General features: G+C 39.3%; 1 protein-coding gene across 4 annotated transcripts in view; it reads right to left on the bottom strand.

Annotated features, from left to right (window-relative positions):
- Positions 1-21,880, bottom strand: part of LOC121322068 (striated muscle preferentially expressed protein kinase-like) — a 140,042-nt gene that overhangs the window by 100,386 nt on the left and 17,776 nt on the right. The window contains exon 1 of one of the 4 annotated variants that reach the window (XM_041261561.1): positions 2,988-3,422. The exons of the other annotated variants lie outside the window; for them this stretch is intronic. Within the exon in view, the coding sequence (XP_041117495.1) occupies positions 2,988-3,020 (33 nt within the window). The 5' untranslated portion in view covers positions 3,021-3,422. Of the gene's footprint in view, positions 1-2,987; positions 3,423-21,880 lie in introns of those variants that run through there. 4 annotated transcript variants of the gene reach the window in all.

The raw sequence follows: 21,880 nt of genomic DNA, 5'->3' as shown, positions 1-21,880 counted from the left end.
AATACCATTCCAATAGCTCATTGTCCCATTTATTTCCACAATATTCACAATAACCAGCTTACTCTCCAACTCTCCCAACCAAACTCCTACTATCACCCAAACCCTTTTAAACTTAACTAATTAACCCATTAATTACTCTATTGACTAAACCTGGAGTTGGTCCTGACTCCAGTAACCTCTACTGGGTTCTAATGCCCCCCACTGTATGGTCTCTACTAAACACAACATATTTATTTTAAACCAGGCTTAATTACATCTAGTTTCCCTTATTTAACACAGTATTATCAATTAATTAACCCATCTTTAGTGTTAATCTCAAAACCATTACATTATTTAGTTTCTTTGTTTACCACCCAGTTGATATACATTCTCCTTTCCTAACCAAACCTGGGAAAGGATTGGTTTGGAAGTGGATATATATATATATATATATATATATATATATATATATATATATATATATATATATATTCTATATATATATCAAGATTTACTGATCGAAATGACTGAAAAAAAAACAACTTGTTGTTGTGTATCACAACGATTAGGAAAACTGTGTCTCTCCACCTGCTTTGACACAGAGAGGTTTATAAACCCTAGAGGAATCAAGCTGTGCATACTGTAAGTGTAGTACCCATGACAACAACATGCAAACTGAACATTTCTAAAACATTAAAAAATAATAATGCCTCAGATAGAAAACAAATGGAAGTAAAATATTGGAATGCATTAGATCATATTTTGTATATAATGTATATAATGTATTGTTTAGCCATTCTATTCAATAAAGCTATCTATGTACTCTAAAACATATTCTCTCATTTTTTATATATATATTAGTGTACATCAGACTATAGACAATAAATATATTTGTTTAGAAGATATTTAAATATATAACCTGAATATGTTATTATTCCTTTAGATGAATTTACTTGAATACAGGAAAATGGGTATTTTATGTTGTAGACAATCTGAAAGCTATACAATCTCTTTTTTGGCATTTACAATAAGCAAAACTAGTTATTACCATTTTCTGACAAATGACTTAACCTTTGACTTAAATTTCCATCAATCTTATTATCAGTTTGCCCTGTGATCTACACTTCGCTTCTCTGTCAGTCTCTCTGGTTATCAAGATCCAATTACTTCCCTTCCTCGCCATCTCTCTCCCATTCTCTGTCTTTCGGGTAAGAAATCCATAGCTTTGATCGTCAACTCTTATCACAAGGTGAATGTCCTCAGAATGTCAAAATATTTTTTGATGCATTACACATTTGGTTTGCATTACACGAATATTGGATTTACCAGGTTTCTGGTTTTGTGAGACACTGTTTCTTGTACTTGTCTATCCAGATATCAATCTGGCTAGAAAAATATACTAATGATGTCTGCCTGTTTTTATACTTAAACAGAACTTGATTATTTCCTAGATTCCACAATAGGAGATACGATTATTAGACTGCAGAGACATTCTCAAAGCAAAAACTGTTTCAACTGATTGTGTACCTGATTATACCATAGAGACTTTTGTCAGAGAATATTTATCCTATTCCCTATATATTCATTTGTTTGTCTACCCAAAATAACCTGCTAGAAAAAGATAAGGGTGACGGGACGTGTAATCAATAAAGCTTTGAATATATTTCATAGGAAAAAATAGAGAATGTACAAAAATCTAAAACTACAGTAGAAGCAATGGATTCTGAGACGCAGGGAAGGGAGATCCTTTTAGAAGCAAGACTGAGATTCTAGAACTCCGAGTTAATGACATAGCAACAAGAGTGGAGAGAAAACTGATTAAAAGGGGGCGTCGAAGAGCCCAGTTGTGAAAGACTGTGATGTCAGTAACATCAAGCTTGTTTTTCCACAGCTTGAGGTGCTATGTTTATTTTGTGCAGTCAAATGAGGGATCCATGCTTCTTAGTTGTCTGTTTTTTAACCAGAGTTGTTTCCGGAGGGGTGTTTTGGAGTCTACAGACCCTGCAAATGGGACCTCATAAAACATTCTGTAGTCTGTTTAATCTAAACAGGGCCAAAAGCTGTTAATGAAATCTTTCAATTATGTTTGTTTTCCCATATTTTTACAGAGGAAATTACCAAAGATTGTATTAAGTACATAACACTGTAGATCTGACACTGTTGAGATACATTATAAGGGAAAGGGTGGTGGCCGCACACTATGACATCTTAGTGATGCCACTGTTTCCAACATTTCCAGGTTGTGGAATAATAATACATGTTCACATTTTAAATACAGGTATATCCACAATTCTGATATTGGTGGCATCTATTTTTGTGAAGGTGTTTTGTGAAGGTTTGTCTTGCGCATATATATATCATATATATATATATATATATATATATATATATATATATATATATATATATATATATATATATATACAAAAAAAACAAACAACATGGTTGAGCTTTATATGGTACTAAAAAATAGGGAAAGCATGAATTTCCTCCCAAGGGCTCCCCACCCCTGGGCTAATTTGGTGATCCTAAAGGAACTTGAAGGCTAACGGTGGTCCTCTTGACAAATTGTTTTCTAAACACATTAGTTTTACTTTACTTACCCTGCAGACAGCTGTCCAGACAGCTCATTTGTGTAGGTTGGGAACTGAAACTAAACTAAAACTGTAGCCAGAAACACCATTTGGAAGAGGTTATCCCTAGTACTAATTGGGTTATGTGAATTAAAAAGAGACAGCATCGAACAGACTTAGCTCTTCCATACCGCTTACACCCCGCTATTGTGTGTATTAAATAACACAGATGCTTAATAATACGGAGGATGGGTGGGGCACCAGAATATTCTACTGCCACTTTTAACAAATTACGCTCCTCACATGTGTCATAAATTTTGTTTTTCTAAAGAGGTTATGCAAAACTAAACAATAAATATGAACTACATTAATAAAGGCACACTGACAAAAAATGTTGTTAAAAAAAAAAAAATTCAAACAACTGTAAATTCTTACCTGAAATCGTTTCTTCGCCCAAATTTTTTTCATGGCGACGACACGTTCAGATTCTGTTTCAGCAGCAGCCAAACCAAACTCACGTTTACAAGGTGGGAGGTTCTCTTTCGCAGCTGGATCCTATTCGGGATTTCTTACATGAACCTTTTTGCAACCGGTCCCTTAGCTCAGGGACCGTAAACAAAACCTTCCTTTCTTTATGTATTCACTGTAAGAACAAGTGCCGAAATCTTCAAGTTCAAAACAATAAAGCATAAAACCACACAAAACCAGTTTTAGTATACAGGATGGAAAAAAAAAAACCCTGAAACTGGTGCTATTTTCCTCCTACAGCCAACAGCGAAAGCTTCTTTACAAAAAAACAAGCTTCAGCACTTGATTAAATCTCCTGGCTCGTAACAAAATATATTCCAGAGAGATAGCTGTATCATTAGGTTGGAAGCCACAGCAAAAGCTTAATCGTAGTTGGGGGAGGGGGGGGGGAGCAAAAGATATAAGCTTTAACAGATGACAAATAAATCTCCAGTCCAAGAAGCCTCACACATTACCAGACAACATCAAAACAAAGCATTTTAATAACCCTTCCTTCCGAAGGCAACAACAAATGAATCAGCACCCCCCCCCCCCCCCCCCCAGCCTATGATGAAAAACAGCAGTTTTAAATTCTCTTCTCCAAAGACGCTGTGTCTCTCCCAGCAGCGAGAAGATGATTACAGAGTCTGCAACAGAGCCCCTTCACCTAAAGCCATCAGTTATGAATTCTAGATCAACTGCTGTGACGTCCTGGATCAATACTGCTGTTGATCCTACTGCTTTTTATTTTCTCTCTCTCTCTCTCTCATGCACCGCCTCCCTCCCCCTTTCTTTTTCTACCACCCCCTCTCCCTCTCTCCATCTCATTTCTTTTCGTCTCTTTCCTCCCTACTGCACTCTTCTCGCTTTCATTCTGTTTGTCCTGTTGTCATTCCTTCCTCATCTTTGCTTTTTCTTTTCTCAAAGTACGAAAACAATTCAAACTCTGAACACAAACCAGGTATTTATTTAATAGAGATATGAATACAGGCCATTTATGCAGGTTGTGTCATCAAAATAAATAAATAAAGATACAAATATGTAGCAGTGTTTTGGTGGTCTGGGAATGTGCATACTGTACCTTAAACCCACTGCAAAACTATCCAGTGTCCTCTGGCGCACATCTAAGAGAGGAATATATAGTAGGGCTTAAACACCCAATAAAATTAATTCAGATGGTGTTTTAGACTCTAACAGTCACATATCCCTTTTAATTGTGCCATTTCCCTATAGATCTCTATGCTAATTTGTTTTAATTTGGGAATACGTATATCTACATTTACCTAATATTTAATTTTTGACATCTTTGATATTCTATTTCAGTATGTGTGTGTTCTGTATGATTATGTACTGCAATTTCAGCATAAATTGCTTCTGAAAAGTGAAGTATGGGAGTATATAAGCATTACACTTTGCACTAAATCTCATAGATAAAAAACTGAAACGTGTGCAACACTGATGTGCCTCCCCACCAAAAAAAACTGCCTCTAAGAATTTTTTGAGAAGCGTTTTGTGCTGTTTAATAGTTATTGAGCACTGCAAATAATGATCTAAGCAGAAACTACAGAGAATCTTGCAGAACACACAAAACAGAAAACTAAATCTATATCAGGCAACCAGTGTGCAACTCTGAAAAAACCTTTGCAAAACTACTATAAGCAGATCACAGCATACTATGTAACAACAACAGAAGGGATTTAAATACAATTGTACCCGATATGATAGCAAAGAAAAACAGAGATTGTTTTTTGTTTTGTATTATCTTGCTTTGTTGTTCAGAATAAAATCAGCAAATGCAGCAGACTGTAAAGGCAAGCAGTTTTAACATTTAATCCACCATGAACAATATGAAGAATTGCATTACAGTTCACCAATAACCTAGCATTACACACAAATATCAATACAACAAATATTGCTGTTTTAATATGTAACTCAAATATAGTACTAGCAATTGCATTGATTCAATTGCTGCTGTAAGTGTATTTACAGTCTATTACACACGTACAACGCATTGTAATAATGAAAAGCATAAGAAAACATTGTAGTGTTCTGTATGATATATTGTGCCAGCATTTCAATACTGTTCTGCAGCTTAATTATTTAGTACCATCAAATAAGTGTTTGTGGCAGGCTGGTGAGTGGATAGAGGCCCAGAGACAGTCTGGAGTTCAAAAAATAACTATTTTATTATAAACACAAAAATGAAAGGGCACAAGGGCCAAAACAAAGCAATTTAAACACAAAATAAAGCAAAAATACACTCACAAAAATAAAGGTTTCCAGGCTGGGCAATGCCTTCACTGGATTCAAAACATTTAAAAATAAAAAATAAAAAAAAAAAAAAAAAAAAAAAAAAAAAAAAAAAAAAAAAAAAAAAAAAAATCACAAACCCCCAAAACACCAACCTGCTTCCTCAGCTCCCTCTTCCTAAATGAAAAGCAGAGGCCTCCTTTTATGTCAGGTGGCTGGGCACTGATTGATCGTTAATTAACCTAATCAACTAATCAACCCCAGCCACCTGAACACAATGAACCAAGGCAGGTAGGGGAATTTAACCCCATCCCTGCCAATTTCTAAAGAGCAGAGCTGTGTTCTGCCACAGTGATGTTAACAGGCATTGCCTTCAGTAGATTTTGATACTGGAAATGTTATTACTTATGTAGAGTGTTTATTTTCAAAATCAATAACCAACAACTGTAAATTAAAATATACAATGTCAAGAATACAATTGTATGTCTAGGTAATATATATATATATATATATATATATATATATATATATGTGTGTGTGTGTGTGTGTGTGTGTGTGTGTGTGTGTGTGTGTTCTATGATTTTCATATGATACTAAAAGTTCCTACAGTTTATGTCTATGGAACTGTATGTGTGTGATGACATTTACACACAATACTACAGGACCAAATGGAAAATAAATTATACTGGTGTACCCTTTTATTTAATATGGGAAAAAAGGTAATCAGATACCTTTAAATGTTGTAATATATTTAACAAATTATGTTCTTGTTTCAATGGGTGTACAGTTGTTGGTGATACAACATTATGACGTAAATTTATATATATATATAATATATATATATATCATATATATCTATATATATTCTATATGGATATATATATTATCACCTCTTGTTTTATTGCTTCGCAGTTGTGGGAGCTGTCAGTCATATTCTTACCTCCATTACATTTACTGGGTCGTGTATCTGGGGACAAAAGAACCAAAGCAAATTCTACACTGCGTTCCAGTGCTCACTTCCTGATGATCAAACCTCCAGATCGGAGTCAGTGCTTTTCTTACAACCCAGGCGCTAATTGAGATGTCAATGCCATAGATTTTAAAATAGCTTTCTTAAAAGTGTACCGCTCTGTAAAACAAAGTGCAGTAAAAAATGGAAATAGGATTCCAAAAGCTGTACAGAATGCATTTTTTTTTTAATTAACCAGTATACAAACCAAAATCTTCTGTTTCTGTTAAATCTGAGAGTACTTACAAATAAGCAGTAAGGCACAACAGGACGTGGGATATACTCTAATATCCACACTCCCTGGGTGCGTTATAAGTCACGAGGCGAACGTGACTTGCAAATCTATTTAAACATGACAAATTTCAAGTATCCAAACTATAACCTAAAAATACATTTAGAAAATCTGATTTTAAAAGCATTTATTACCTGGAGATAATGGACCCTGTCTTTCATGAAGGTTATTATAACTGCATCAAATAATAATACTTAAATATAGAAATTTTTTCTAATATGGAACAACAGAAAATTTAACAATAGAATGAATGTAAGATTTTATAATTCTAAAATGTTCCAATACTAATAATTATACCCAATTTATATACCCAATTTATATTGTTATGATAAACCATGGTAAAGTGCATATTGCAAACGGAGAGTAGCATACTTATTTTGTATACCCCCGATTTATATATTTTATAAAAGACACATTCCCTGGTTCAACACTGTCTCACTACATTGTACAAATGGGCCCCTGGCAATGATGTGGGTTATGCAAGAACAGTTCTGTAAAAGCCATACTGCTGCTAAACACTTCAGTGATGGAGTTGGGGTGGGGGTTGGAAGATTCCACCACTGATCATTGCAAGCATATGGAATTCCGCTTCACCATGGCAGCGCTTATAGGCTCCAAGTTTTGTCCCAAGAAACCTGCTTAAAGAAATGAGCTGCCAGCATGCTGCAAAAACCCCAAATGGCTCAATTTATCAGGCATTGGAGAAATAAAAGCAGGGACCCTGCCACCCAGCTAACACAGACTGTGTACAAGAATGACATCACCCTGTCTGTGCTTACACTGGAGAAAAGTAATCAAGCCCCTTCTTACAGCAATTGGGTTGCTGGCAGCAAAGTGATGCTATAATGGCATACAAGCAACAAAATTAATTATTCCATGAAAGGATATGTTCCTAATAAAGAATTAAGAAATGAAAAACAATTTTGCCCCACATTGAATCCAATATATTAATGTTTGTGCAAAGGTATCTAGTTAGTGACTGATCAATATAGCAATTGATTTGAACACAAGCGATTACCAACAGTGGTACTGAAGTCAAAAAGGGTCCTTTCATTTTAAACCTCTTGCTGAAGAAGTTGGATAAGGAACAAATAATTAAACTGTTTATTTTTTTTTTTTACTGCTGCACCCTATTGTTAAGCCCTCTGCTTCATAGATCAGTCACTTCAGGATTTCATGCAGGACAAAATTGCTTTCAGTTAATGTTTTTTTTAAAGACTTAATAGGAATCCTATCCGTAACCTGCAATGACAATCACTTGCACTACAATGGCATTAGTTCTGTTCAAAGGGTTCATACTTAGCCAAATTGCTAGTACAGATGTATATCAATGGTACAAACCGATAAACTATTCCAAATCAACAATGAGGTTTTGAAATGGGTTTTGATGCGCCTCTCAAACTGCAAAAAAAAAAAAAAAAATGTAAAACTATAAAAGCAACATACTGCTCTGTGTGGAATAGTTGTCTCTTATAGAAGACCTAGTCGCTGTGTGGTCCTGCAATAGCAATATTACAGAAACTAGTCTCAATGCCGGTGGAGGCTTGCTGCAGTGACAGTATTGTAAAAGCAATGAGACTAGTTATACCTGACAGAAACTAAACCTCAGGGCACCTGATACTGCATTAAAACAGTAGTACACTATAAGAACAGGGTTATATCAATATGCTACTGTCACAGACTGCAATGTTCATATTAAAAGATCTATAAAAACTGACACCAACAAAGCTAAATGTAGTAAGGTCTAGGTACTGTGTAAAAATGTATTTGGAAAGAGGTAGATATGTAGGTGGACAGACTGATACTGTATATATACTGATATAGCTATAAATATGGTTATAGATGCTTTCTGCTGGGACTGGGAAGCCAGAGCCCTCAGCACTCTGTGCACATGAAGCTTTTTCACACACATACAGGCTCTGTTTATGGGACTCCTTTTACCCACATTAAAATTAAACGGCATGCTGCTGACACAGTGAAATGCAATTCTAACTGACAAGCCTGTCTGTCTGTCTGTCTCTCTCTCTCTCTCTCCCTCCCTCCCATTGGACCAAGTTCTAAGGCAAATGCAAATTTTCATAGAACAACTCCAGTACCCAATAATGTTTACTCCTCAACCTGAAACCCCCAATTTCTAGTTGCCAAGGTGCAATGAGTGGAACTTTTAGGTTTCCTCCCTAACCCAACGGTAGCACAAAGGCCAGTGCAAAGATCAACATGAACAGGCTTTGACCTTGTTCTGTACTAGTGTTGGTTCGAACTGAACAAAACATTTCACAGGCAATAAAAACAATTGATATCATTGTCTACAAGCATGCAACCTTTCACAGATATTAAATAGATTTTTGCATGCCGTTAAAGTGTCTGGATCTGTAAAGAAACAGAATGTAAAAATAACTAGATTTCAGCAACAAGTTTGGTCCTCTATGTCGGTGGTTCTCAAACTAGGGGGCACAATCCCCTAGGACTGTATTACAGCACACATCTTAACCTAGGCTATACTGTATAATGGGCAGATACTTTATTTGGGCTTCACTGCTTATTTTGATTGGCTTGCCAATAATACTTCCACCTATCAGTGTTGAATACAGTGTTCATAGTGATCTTGCCCTCTGTCATATTGGTATACAGAACAGATTAAAGAAGTGCTGGACAAGAGAAATAATGTATCATATCAAAGTGGATACGAGAATGGCAGTGCTGAAGCCAATTTGCTTGAAAACATTAAAAGTAGACCGGACATTTCCATTAATGGATTTAAAAAATGTGGAATTGATGATGTGATCAGAAACCCAGAGGCACTGTAAACTGCCTGCTACTGTAGTAGGGCTGTTGGAATGGTTGATTGTTATTGTCGATACATTGTAGATCCAACTATTAATGCAGGCATCGCAATGTCCAGAAACAAAACAAAATGTTTTGCACCATATAAAACTGAAAACCGAGCTTGCTAGTCTATTAACCAGTTTGAAATGATTTCGAAGCAAATAAAAACATTTTCGTTTCGACTTTATTGTTAAAGATTTCACACATAGCAATACCGCCCTACAATTACTGCATGGTAGTACTGTAATCGTTCCACTGTGTAATGTTGTGAACCATAGTTTTAAAACTGAGACACAGCAAATGCTTATCATAAAAGTTTCCTGGTAAATGTTCGTGGAATTAAAAGTAGAAATGCAAAACTGTGTTTTGGTTTTTTTTGTGAATGTTCTGTGCAAAATGTACCCGCCAAATTTAATACCAGCCTAAATTTCCTGTTATACGGTATATATTAACTTAAAACAAATCTTTATGCCGATTCCTCCAGGCATGTCAAAGTTTGTAGATAGATAGTGCTGTAAATCTGACTGGTGCCTTTTAAGCTTGCATTTGTTTGGATGAAGTCAGCTGCCATCTGGTAATGTTTGTTGTTTATCAGCTTACTGTGTAGTAAGCGTTGGTCACAATCGGTAAACTGCAGTGTTAAGTTTGCTCTTATTACAATGGATCGTGGCTGGTTCGTGCAAAAAAAAAAAAAAACAGCAGTGACAAAGCGAAGCCGCTTTTTTTACCAGTCTATGTACGTGTGCGTGTTGGGAGGGGGGTGGGGGTGTCAAGTACCACAGACAAGAGGAAGGGTGGCGAAGCCCAAAAAGTATGAGAACCACTGCTATATGTAGTTTGTAAGTAGTTTTATTAACAAGACTGAACCGCAAAGGTGATAAGGTTTTTGTTCGATATTGAAAGACATGTTGCTCCAAAGAAAAAAATATAAAACAGGAATATGACCGACATTTACATTCTTAATTGTTATACATGTTTTCCATCAAAAACTAAAAAAATATTTTTCCAATTACATTGAATTTTATTGACTACAACGATGTAATGCACGTAAAGTCTTTTATCATCAGATATCACAAGTCTCAAAATGTTGTCTAATCCTTTTCTATATTACTTCATGTGTCACCCGTCACCACTGCTTCATTCTCAGTGCCTCTGGGGAAATGATGTGGGCTTTTTTTAGAACCTTTTGCTCATGGTGAGAACAATCTGAAACCTTTTTCATGAAAAATAAAAAGTGCTACGTAGGTTATACCAATTAAATATGGTAAATCAGTTTGTGTTTTTAAACCCTGTGTCTGCTGGTTTTCATTCCAACAGAGCTCTCAATTTCTTAACTAGACACTTAATTGAACTGATAATTGGCTTAATTGACCTTTTTACTTGTTTTCAGCTCTTAATTTCAAAGATTTTACTGAGTTACAGTTCATATAAGGAAATCAGTCAATTGAAATAAATTCATTAGGCCCTAATCTATGGATTTCACATGACTGGAAATACAGACATGCATCTGTTGGTCACAGATACCTTAAAAAAAAAAAAAAAAAGGTAGGGACGTGGATTAGAAAACCAGTCAGTATCTGGTGTGATCACCATTTGCTTCATGCAGCCCGACACATCTCCTTCGCATAGAGTTGATCAGGCTGTTGACTGTGGCCTGTGTCCCACTCCTCTTCAGTGGCTGTACGAAGTTGCTGGATATTGGCGGGAACTGGAACACGCTGTCGTACATGTCGATCCAGAGCATCCATAACATGCTCAATGGAAGACATGTCTGGTGATTATGAAGGCCATGGAAGAACTGGGACATTTTCAGCTTCCAGGAATTGTGTACAGATCCTTGTGTGTGTGCGATATGGGGCTGTGCATTATCATGCTGAAATATTTGGTGATGGCAGAGGATGAATGGCACGACAGTGGGCCTCAGGATCTCGTCACGGTATCGCTGTGCATTCAAAATGCCATCGATAAAACGCAGTTGTGTTCGTTGTCCGTAGCTTATGCCTGCCCATACCATAACCGCAACGCCACCACGGGGCACTCTGTTCACAACGTTGACATCAGCAAACCGCTGCCCACATGACGCCATATACGCTGTCTGCCATCTGCCCGGTACAGTTGAAACCAGGATTCATCCATGAAGAGCAGATTTCTCCAGCATGCCAGTGGCCATCGAAGGTGAGCATTTGCCCACTGAAGTTGGTTACGATGCCGAACTGCAGTCAGGTCAAGACCCTGGTGAGGACAACGAGCAAGCCTGAATACCAAATGGAATGTGCACATAAGTGGAAAGAAGTAGAGCAAGCTGTGAAAAAAGCAAGGGCGTCATCATCTCCAGGGCCTAATGGAGTTCTGTACAAAGTGTAAAAAAGTGCTTCTGGAGTTCTACGAATCCTATGAAAATTGATGAAAGTTACATCGGAAAAACAGGTTGTACCAAAAGCATGGTGCTGAGCAGGAGGAGTCTTTTTACCAAAAGAAAAAGTCCTACAAGCATCAGTCAGTTTCGCCTTATTTCCCTATTAAACGTAGAAGGCAAGATTTTTTTCAGCATTATTGTAAAGAGATTGTCAACCTACCTATTAAAGAACTGTTTCATTGAAACTTCAGTACAAAAAGCAGGCATTCCAGGTTTCCCAGGATGCTTATAACACATCAGTGTAATCTGACAACAAATTCAATCAGCTAAAAAGGAGAGGAAGGCACTCCATGTGACATTCCTGGATTTGGCTAATGTATATAGTTCAGGGCCACATGAACTTCTTTGGAAAGTATTTGATTTTTTCAGTGTACCGATGACAATAACAAATTTAGTGAAAGCTTACTTTGGAGATTTGCAATTTAGTTTTTCAACTTCTGAATTCAGCACTACAGAAGTTGGAATAATGGCAGGATGTACCATTTCGCCACTGGCTTTTACCATGGCAATGGAAGTAATGATTAGGGCATCAAAATGGGTAGTGGGAGGAGAGCACTTGGCTTCTGGAATGCGACTACCACCAATTTGAGCATACATGGATGGCATGACAACCACGACTACAACAGTAGCCTGCACTAATTGGTTATTGGACAAATTAACCAATGACATTGAATGGGCATGAATGTAATTCAAGCCCACTAAATCAAGAAGCATCTCTAATTAAAGGAAAAGGTTCTTGTGATGAATTCTGTAACTCAAGGTTTGTTGCCCCTTTAATTCAGGACCCAGGACACAGAAATTGATTGATAAACAGAAACAGAAATAAACAAAACAAACACCTAGCTCTTTCCTGAGCTCTAACTACTACACACAGGAACCTCACTAACACAGGACAGCTAAGCTGTTTACCTGTAACACACTCTGACAAAACAGAACCCACAAAAAAAACTACCTTTTTGTTTTGGTTGAAATCACCATCAACCAGGCTCTTCTCACACCAGCAGCTGAGAACAGTCTGGCTGCTTTCTTTAAATACCCTGCACCTGGCTCTAATTTACAACGACAGCCAGGTGCAGGTGATAATTAACAATTAAACAATTATGATAATCGATGATCACTCCTGACATCAGTATACTCCCCAGGGTCTTAAAGCCTTCATATATCCTTTCTAACATAATACATTATTTTACAATTTGTTTACTACCCAGTTGGTTTATGTTGTCTTCACATTTTATTATTTTAGTTTTCTTTGAAAACATCACCACAACCGTTACCCAGATGGAGTGTGCTTTCCTTACAGCAACCGCCTCTCAGCTGACCAATTTTGCTCCGGAATGTACACTTTTTTTTACATTAACCCTTTGCAGTCCATTTATTCAGCGCCTGTCAGGCACGTCAGGTCCAATTTATTTTCACACGCGCCGTTTATTTTACACGTGCTGTTTAATTTTTTTTTTCTTTTCCCCAGAGTAAAACTGGTTTAAAGAGCATTGCAATGCTAAGTGACATCAGTACTGTATCTCCAGCCAAGCCCCACCCCATGTTCCCTGTATTTTTCACATATCTCTTTATAGATGTGCATACTGATAAATCCTCTCCTGATCACTCGTTTTAACACCAAATTCCTCAATAATGCGATAAAAGTCATTATTTTATTACTATAACATCTCTTTGAGCTCTGGATGCAGAAGCAGCTCCCTCCTTTGTTTATGTCTGCTTGTCTCTGTATGGTGCAGCTGCTAGGGCAATTGCTCACACATTCCCTTTTTTTTCGGTTTCATTCGGCTCCTATCGGTCTCACTTGGCCATTGAATGGTTCTCTCTGCTTTTTCCGGAGAAAAAACGACTAGAGACCTGTGCTTTACATCTTTTCAATGATGTCGGACAGGGTCCAACATTGGACCGAAAAGGGAAAATTGTAATGTCAGACATAGTCCGACATAGAACAGCAAAGGATTAATGTTGAGGCAATGCCAACAGTGTCCAAGAAGCCAGTGAAAAGTCTTGGGAGATGGTACAGTGGGGATCTAAAGGACACAGTTTGTGTGGGAGAAGTTAGACATCAAGCAGTGGAAGGGTTGAAGAGCATAGACAGCAGCACTTTACCGGGCAAACTGAAACTCTGGTGCTTTCAGTTTGGTCTACTGCCAAAGAAGAGGGGGGTCTCAGTTCAGCTCCTCCTACATGGCACAAGGCAACCCCAGCTTAATGGAGGAAGCTAGTGGTCAATGAGGTACAAAAGCAGGAGGAGAGGTTCAGGTGTGTAAAGGCCATGTCCCAGGCCAAGCAGGGAGAATGGATGAGATGGGAGAGTGTGGAACAACACAAGATCGGCTGGCAAGACCTACGGACAATGGAACAGAGCAGGATCAATTTCCTCATCAGATCAACATGATGTTCTCCCTCTGGGTGGGTGAGGATCCCTCATGTCCTTTGTCATCATCACCTGCAACATTAAGGCACATTTTGACAGGATGTAAGGTGGGTCTTAGCCAAGGACTTTTTACTTGGTGCCATGACCAGGTGCTGTGATGTTTGGCCTTAGTATTGGAAGACAAGCGTAATCTGACCAATAAGTTGTTCACCAGTTCCATCAAAGCATTACATACAAAAGATAACATTCCTCCATCCTGGAGAGCAACCACCAAGAAACGGTGTTAAACTCAAGCCTCGCCCAGGACAACTAGAGACTGGAAAATGCTGGCAGATGTTGGTCATCGGCATATTTTTCCACCTGAGATTGCCACCACTAACCTTCGACCAGACATTGTCTTGTAGTCTGGATCAGCACGCCATCTGGTAGAGTTAACAGTGCCATAGGAGGACACTGTGGATGAGGCATATGAGAGGAAGAAACTTATACTCAACTAGCTGCTGAAGCGGAACAGCAAGGATGGAGAGTCCGGGTTTACCCAGTGGAGGTGGGCTGTCGAGGATTTGTGGCAAACTCTACAACCCGGTTTCTCAGAGATGTCGGGTTCAATGGCCAAGAGTTGCGTCGCACAGTAAAGAACTTATCTGAAGCAGCAGAGCAGAGGAGCAACTGACTGTGGTTGAGATGGAAAGATTCTTGCTAGGGATCTCAAGCATAATAGAAAGAAAGCAACGCTGATGTATGGGTAAGTAAGCTGGGCTGAGTTGAGTGGGGGGTGGAGGGGGTGGAGTGGGGTGATGCTGGGACGCCAGAATCACTATCGAGCCCTCTTGAGGTGTCATGGCCTAGTCAACGAAACACCAAGGATTTGAAGACCCCAGTGATGTACCCTATTTAGCTCAATTAAGGTAGCTGTCATGCTGATGCGCTGGGAGACCGCATTGAGGTTGATCCCCTAAACCAGAATCTCAGCCATTGTGTGTGCTGATCTGTTGGGGAGGCAAAATAAGCAGATCCCTGGAGCCAGCATTACACTTCAGCCATCAAAACCAGGCAGAAGGATATCTACATCATCAGATGGAAAGAAACGCAAATGGATGGAGATGCAAATGGATCACATTAATTTTCTAATGTGAACACAAAGGATATGATTGATTCAGCACCTGTGAACCTCTTCGGAGCCATCTATAGCCCCACACCGACCGCGCTACATGTCTGCACTGATTCACTCGGCACCAACCTCTCGCCACCGACTGCGCTGTACTGTCGCTAATCTGGAGCCACGACAGCTTTGGTACAGCTTTCCCATTCGGTAATGGTTGTCATTCGAATTGTCCCCAACTGACGTCTGCTTTTTGAAAAAAAAATGGTGACGTGCTACTGTGAGGACGTCCCTCTTCAACAGGCGGTGGGAGGGACTTCCCCTTCACAGCAAGGCCCTGATAGGGCAGCTTTTTTATATAGGATCAGTGATGGACGGTCAGAGAGGCTCTTCCTGTTCGGTAATGGTTGTCATTCTCTTTCAGGGAACCAGGGTTATGGTAATAATCTAACGTTACTTCTACGTACAATGGAGCTTTTTTAATACTTATGTCTTCAAATTTGATGTAAGCAGGCAACAACACCACATAAGTGGGCACTAGTACCACCCAAGCAACCTATGTTTTGAAATTCAGTTTGCTGTGAAATAAAAAAAAAAATTAAAAATGCTGAACAGCACATTTTCCATTGAATGCTTCCAGCACATCAATTGAAGTCTCCTTGGCACTAGAGGGAGCTATTCTTTAGTAAATCCAATTCCTGATGACACATAACAGATAAAAAAACTCTCACATTACTGGTTGTTTTCTCCTCTTGCAGCCTGAATGCATCTTCTTATTGTTGAGTATCCCTGCCTACTGCAGAAAACACAAACGTATCCTGCATTAAAACAGCAAAACTATTATAGCTTCTCTAAATTTAAATTCTGAAACTCAAGTACCTGTACTGCTATTTTTACACTGTTATTGTCCCATTGCCTAGCAGCTCATTATACAGGCAACACTTTCTAACTATGAAAAATCAAGGCTGTAAAAAAAAAAAAAAACACACAATGGCTGCATTTTTTAGGCAATTGCAAAATTTCCCCTTAGGTGACAAGTAAGACCTTGATTGTGTGATATGCATTATATAACAATCTCAGTGACTTTTGCAGGCCTCAGGCAATCATGTATCTGTACAAGCAAACAGTAGTATAAGTTCAAAGGCAGGTCCTACTTGTTCATATTGCTTATTTTACATTAGAAGACTGTCAGAATGTCTGAAAATAGCAATCCCATTAATTCTCTAGAAATGCCAACAAAAATATGTATACATGAAATAGACTAAACACAGGTAAGCAGTTTTAAATATGTTTTTTATATATAATATGAAGGACGACTTTGGCCAGACTACTATTAATCCTCAGGAAATCACCTGGACTTCAATTGTTATATATCTTAGGTGGAGGTTCAATTAGGAAGAAGGACAAAGATTCAATGGCAGATATGTGGGAATATTTTGACTTGGCCGTTTTTGTGCAACATAAGGATTACCCCTTATAGAACTAATTTAAATTGGAGTACTAATCCTTCTCTTTCAGGACCCGAGTACTTATATACCAGTGTTACACCATACAGACTAAAATTAGGCATGAGCTCTGTTGAGTTGCATGACCTGCAGCTAAACAACGTCAGAGGTGAGCTGAAAGCCTTCTCTACATCGGTTTGCTGTTTATTCAGGGAGTGAGAAGCAACGACAACTGTGCTCCAGATTCAACTGGGGAATCCCCAACAATGCATTTACTGAGAAGAATCCCTTCAAGGGAAAGAATGTGACACACCAGCTGATCTCAGAGCTTGTCTACCTGAAGGCATCAATGTACAAAAGATATTTGCACAGGTTGCTCATCCATGATTTGATGACACAGCTCAGCCCTTTGTGACAGCAGACAAATACCGTATTACAATAACACTCTGAATGCACAGTAAAGCCAGGGGGATTACCCAAAACGTTATTGTGGTTTACATACAGCATTATTGTATCACCCTGTGGCTCTATTTATTTGTATATTTTCTGGTGGGCTTGCTGTACTACAAAAGTACATGAAAATACCATTCAGGACTACTAATGGTATAGTCCTATTTAATTACCCATTAGGGGACTACTCCAGCTGTCGAGTGATAGCTGGAGAAAAAAAAATTCTATTTAGCACCCTCAAAAAGATGGTGCTAACGAAGATGGGCAATTAACAAATTTAACAAAAAGGACTGCAAATTAAATGTTCAGTTGTAAAACAGATCTAGAATAGATGGTACAGAGCATACTATTTAGAGCCCACTGGTCAACAAAGGTCATCATGTCACTACTGGACTTCGCATGGGTATGCTCTAAATTAACCCGGGACCAGGCCAGTGCCCTGAACATGGCTCCACAATCAAAATGACCCTCCCTGGTGATCTTGCGCTTCCTGGTCTTGTAAATGGCTAGTTTAGAAAGAGCCAGGAGCAGATTCACCAGGAGCTCTCTCTTCTTAGTGGAGCTATAAACAGCCCAAAAATCAAGGGGAGCCTCAGGAGAGTCCCATGCCTTCAGCTGGATCAGCAGGACCGGAGAACGAGGCCGGCTCTCCGATCCTAAGGACCCCCTCGGGATACCTGACACAGTCTGGGTGCATAGCTGCTTTCCATTCCTGGATCGCTCAGCGGGCCATTCTGATGGTCCCCTGAGCCACCCTAGTAACCAGAGACTCGGGAGTCAGCCACTCTGAGCATTCATGATCCAGGAGATCCCAGACTATGGTCACTTTGGCTGAGATCAACAGTCTCTGCACCGGGGTGCAGCAGGTAATGAACGCCTGATCTTATGTTCATTACGTGAGTCTGCCAACAGCTTTAGCCATTAGTATTAGTTGTAGTGGCTGTATCTGTGATGTGGACTCCTGTCCTTTAGAATATGGGATGAGACCTATAAGCACTGATTGGAGAGCTAGCAAACAAATAATTGCATCAGACACAAATTATGTAATAGCTATGTCTGAAGCGAAAGCCATATTCTTACATTTTATTTGCATTAGCCACTGGTACCCCTTTTTTTCCCCACTGAGTAGTAGCTTTTGGTTCTTTCTTTGCTTGAATTTGCAGGCAAAGCTATAGATGTAAAAGTTATAGCTACAGTACTTCCTGGTACCGAATCCCTTCGTATAATTCAAACTCATTCCAATGACTACCAGGATGTAGTCTACCTACATTGTTGTATTTGAAATACAGTACTATCACAAAGACAGCAGGAGTGGGGGACATCACACCAGAAACAGGAACCAGGAAATAAACAGAGAGAGAGAGGTGGAGTTTGGTGGGCGGGCACTTTGCCACAAGTACACACAGCCACAGTTTATTTCTTACTTAACACAGTTTATTTCTTACTTGTTTAATTCTATTTGTTTTGACATACATATATATATATATATATATATATATATATATATATATATATATATATATATATATATATATATACACACACACACACACACACACACACACACACACACACACACACACACATGGCAGGGAGGGGGTTAATAGCTTCCCTGCCTAAAAACATGTGCAAATGCACATTGATTTAATTTAAGTATATTTATGTTAATTGTCTGTGTGAGGCGAGAGTGTATTAAATGGAATGTCCAGACAGTAATTTATGTGTACAGAAATAAAATAATTTATTTTTATTTTCTATACACAACAAAAGGATTAAATAACAAACAAAAAACAAAATGGTGTGAGGGAAGGAGTGCAGGGGTGAAATCCAAAACAAACTGATGACTCGTCTTTAATTTGTCTTCGTGGTGACCATAAACAAAAAAAAGACAAAAGAAATGTTAGTATTTCAAAAATCCCGCTGCACAAAACCAGACTCTCCCTCCACCCGTTACTCCTCCTACTTTACTTTCGGACCAACCCCGAACACAGTAGTACGTTCCCTTTAGTATGTAATGTCCCGCCTCTGTAGTCAGTGGAACACCAATCCCCAACCGACACGTGTCCTTATCCTTCACTTGACTCCAGTGGCTGGAATTTACATACTCGTACTTCCGCCCCTCACCAAGGTGCCGCCCCTCAAAAAGATGACTTTTGCCATGGTCACGAGATCTTGGTAAGGGAAGTCCCGAGTTGGTTTGATGCCATCTACTGTCGGGAGGCTGAATCACAGACCGAAACCCCTTTGACTCATCACATATCCCACCCCTCAGAGTGGAGCCGAAGGAACACTCGGAAACCTCTAACCCTTCCCTTTTACCTCCCTCCCGGGAAAAAAAATCAGCATTTTGATGTAACTTACCCGCACGATACCTTATTTGAAAGGCGAAGGGTTGGAGCGCCAGGTACCACCGCGTAATCCTAGCGTTTGAATCCTTCATCGTGTCTAACCACTTTAAAGAAGCGTGATCTGTGATGAGTACAAAGGGTCGTCCCAGAAGATAGTATTTTAAAGATTCCACTGCCCATTTCACTGCCAGGCATTCTTTCTCCACTACCGAATACCTCTGTTCTCTGGGCAGTAACTTCCGACTGATGTATAGTATCGGGTGTTCTATACCATCTCTCTCCTGGGACAGAACCGCCCCCAGACCAGTCTGCGATGCATCTGTCTGCAGGACGAACTCTCGGCTGAAATCCGGGCTTATTAATGCTGGGGCCTGACTCAAATTAGTTTTAATAGATTCAAAGGCTGTCTGACACTCTGCACTCCACTTAATTTTATTTGGAGCGTTCTTTTTAGTGAGATCAGTGAGAGGGGCGGCTATAGTGGAAAAGTGTGGAATAAAGCGGCGGTAATAACCAGCCAACCCTAACAGTGATCTCACCTGGGTTTTCGTGGTAGGTACCGGTGAATCCAACAAAGCCTGGACTTTTGAAACCAACGGTTTCACTCTACCCTTACCCATTATGAAACCTAAATATTTAGTTTCTTCTTTTCCAATAGCGCACTTTGCCATGTTCGCTGTGAGCCCCGCCCTCCTCAGAGACTGTAAGACGGCTTCTAATCTAGTCAAATGTTCTCTCCAGGAAGAACTATAAATGACTACATCATCGATATACGCAGCTGCATACTCTCGATGAGGTTGTAAAACCCTGTCCATTAGTCTCTGAAAAGTAGCAGGCGCTCCATGAAGTCCGAACGGCATAGTACAAAATTGAAAAAGACCCTCTGGGGTTGAAAATGCCGTTTTCTCACGAGAGGCTTTCGTTAATGGAATTTGCCAATATCCTTTCGTCAGATCCAGAGTTGAAATAAACCGAGCTTGCCCCAGTTTGTCTAAGAGTTCATCTACTCGAGGCATGGGATATGCATCAAACTTGGAGATAGCATTCACCCTCCTAAAATCGATACATAATCGTAGTGACCCATCTGGCTTGTCTATTGGTACTATTGGGCTACACCACTCACTTCGGGAAGGTTCAATTACCCCAAGTTTCAACATACACTCCACCTCCCTTCGAACAGAATCTCTCCGACTCTCTGGAATGCGATACGGTCTCTGTCTAACTCTTAGACCTGGCGGAGTGATAATAGCATGTTCGATCAAATGCGTTCTTCCAGGCACGTTAGAAAACACATCACTGAACATTTTAATTAGATTGCTTACCTCTTCACGCTGATCAGGAGTTAATTGTTCCCCCATCGGGACCTCAATTGCTGACTCTGACTCAATTGAGGGTCCAAAATCCTCTCCCTCCTGTACAGGAGATATAAAATGGACTTCCCGTTCTTTCCACGGTTTCAGGAGATTAACATGATAAATTTGACTTTCTTTCCGACGCCCAGGCTGTCGGATCTCATAATTGACTTTACCAATTGCTCGAATAACCTGAAAGGGACCCTGCCATTTAGCAAACAACTTAGATTCCGATGAGGGCAACAATAACAACACTTTGTCTCCAGGTCGAAAGTTCCGAATTCTTGCATTTTTATTGTAGCTTTGTTGCTGCTTCTGCTGTGCCGCTTTGAGATTGTCATGTGCCAATCGACCGACTAATTCTAAGCGATCGCGTAACTGCAACACGTATTTTACTACATTTTTAGACTCCTTTGACTGTTCTTCCCAGCCTTCTCTTATGAGATCCAAGATACCCCGCGGCTGCCGACCGTACAAGAGCTCAAACGGGGAAAACCCCGTTGAGGATTGTGGTACCTCGCGAACTGCAAAGAGCAAGTAGGGAAGCAGTTTAGCCCAATTGCGTTTTTCTTGATCTACAAAGCGGCGCAACATATTTTTCAAAGTCTGATTAAATCGTTCAACAAGCCCATCCGTTTGTGGATGAAAAACTGAGGTTCTAATTGAACGAATTTTCAATAATTTATATAGTTGCTGAATACAGTCTGACATAAAATTAGTGCCCTGATCAGTGAGAATTTCTTTCGGGATTCCCACCCTAGAGAATATTTTTACCAATTCATTCGCTACAGCTATTGCATTCATAGAGCGTAAGGGAACAGCTTCTGGATATCTCGTTGCGTAGTCCACTACTACTAAAATATACCGATATCCTGACTCTGTTCCCTCCAGAGGGCCTACTAAATCTACACCAATCCTTTCAAACGGTACCCCAATAATTGGAAGTGGAACCAGAGG

The sequence above is a fragment of the Polyodon spathula genome, chromosome 10 (assembly GCF_017654505.1).
Source record: "Polyodon spathula isolate WHYD16114869_AA chromosome 10, ASM1765450v1, whole genome shotgun sequence".
Lineage (NCBI taxonomy): Eukaryota > Metazoa > Chordata > Actinopteri > Acipenseriformes > Polyodontidae > Polyodon > Polyodon spathula.
The sequence above is the reverse complement of the archived record's forward strand: the minus strand, read 5'-3'. Positions and strand labels throughout refer to the sequence as shown.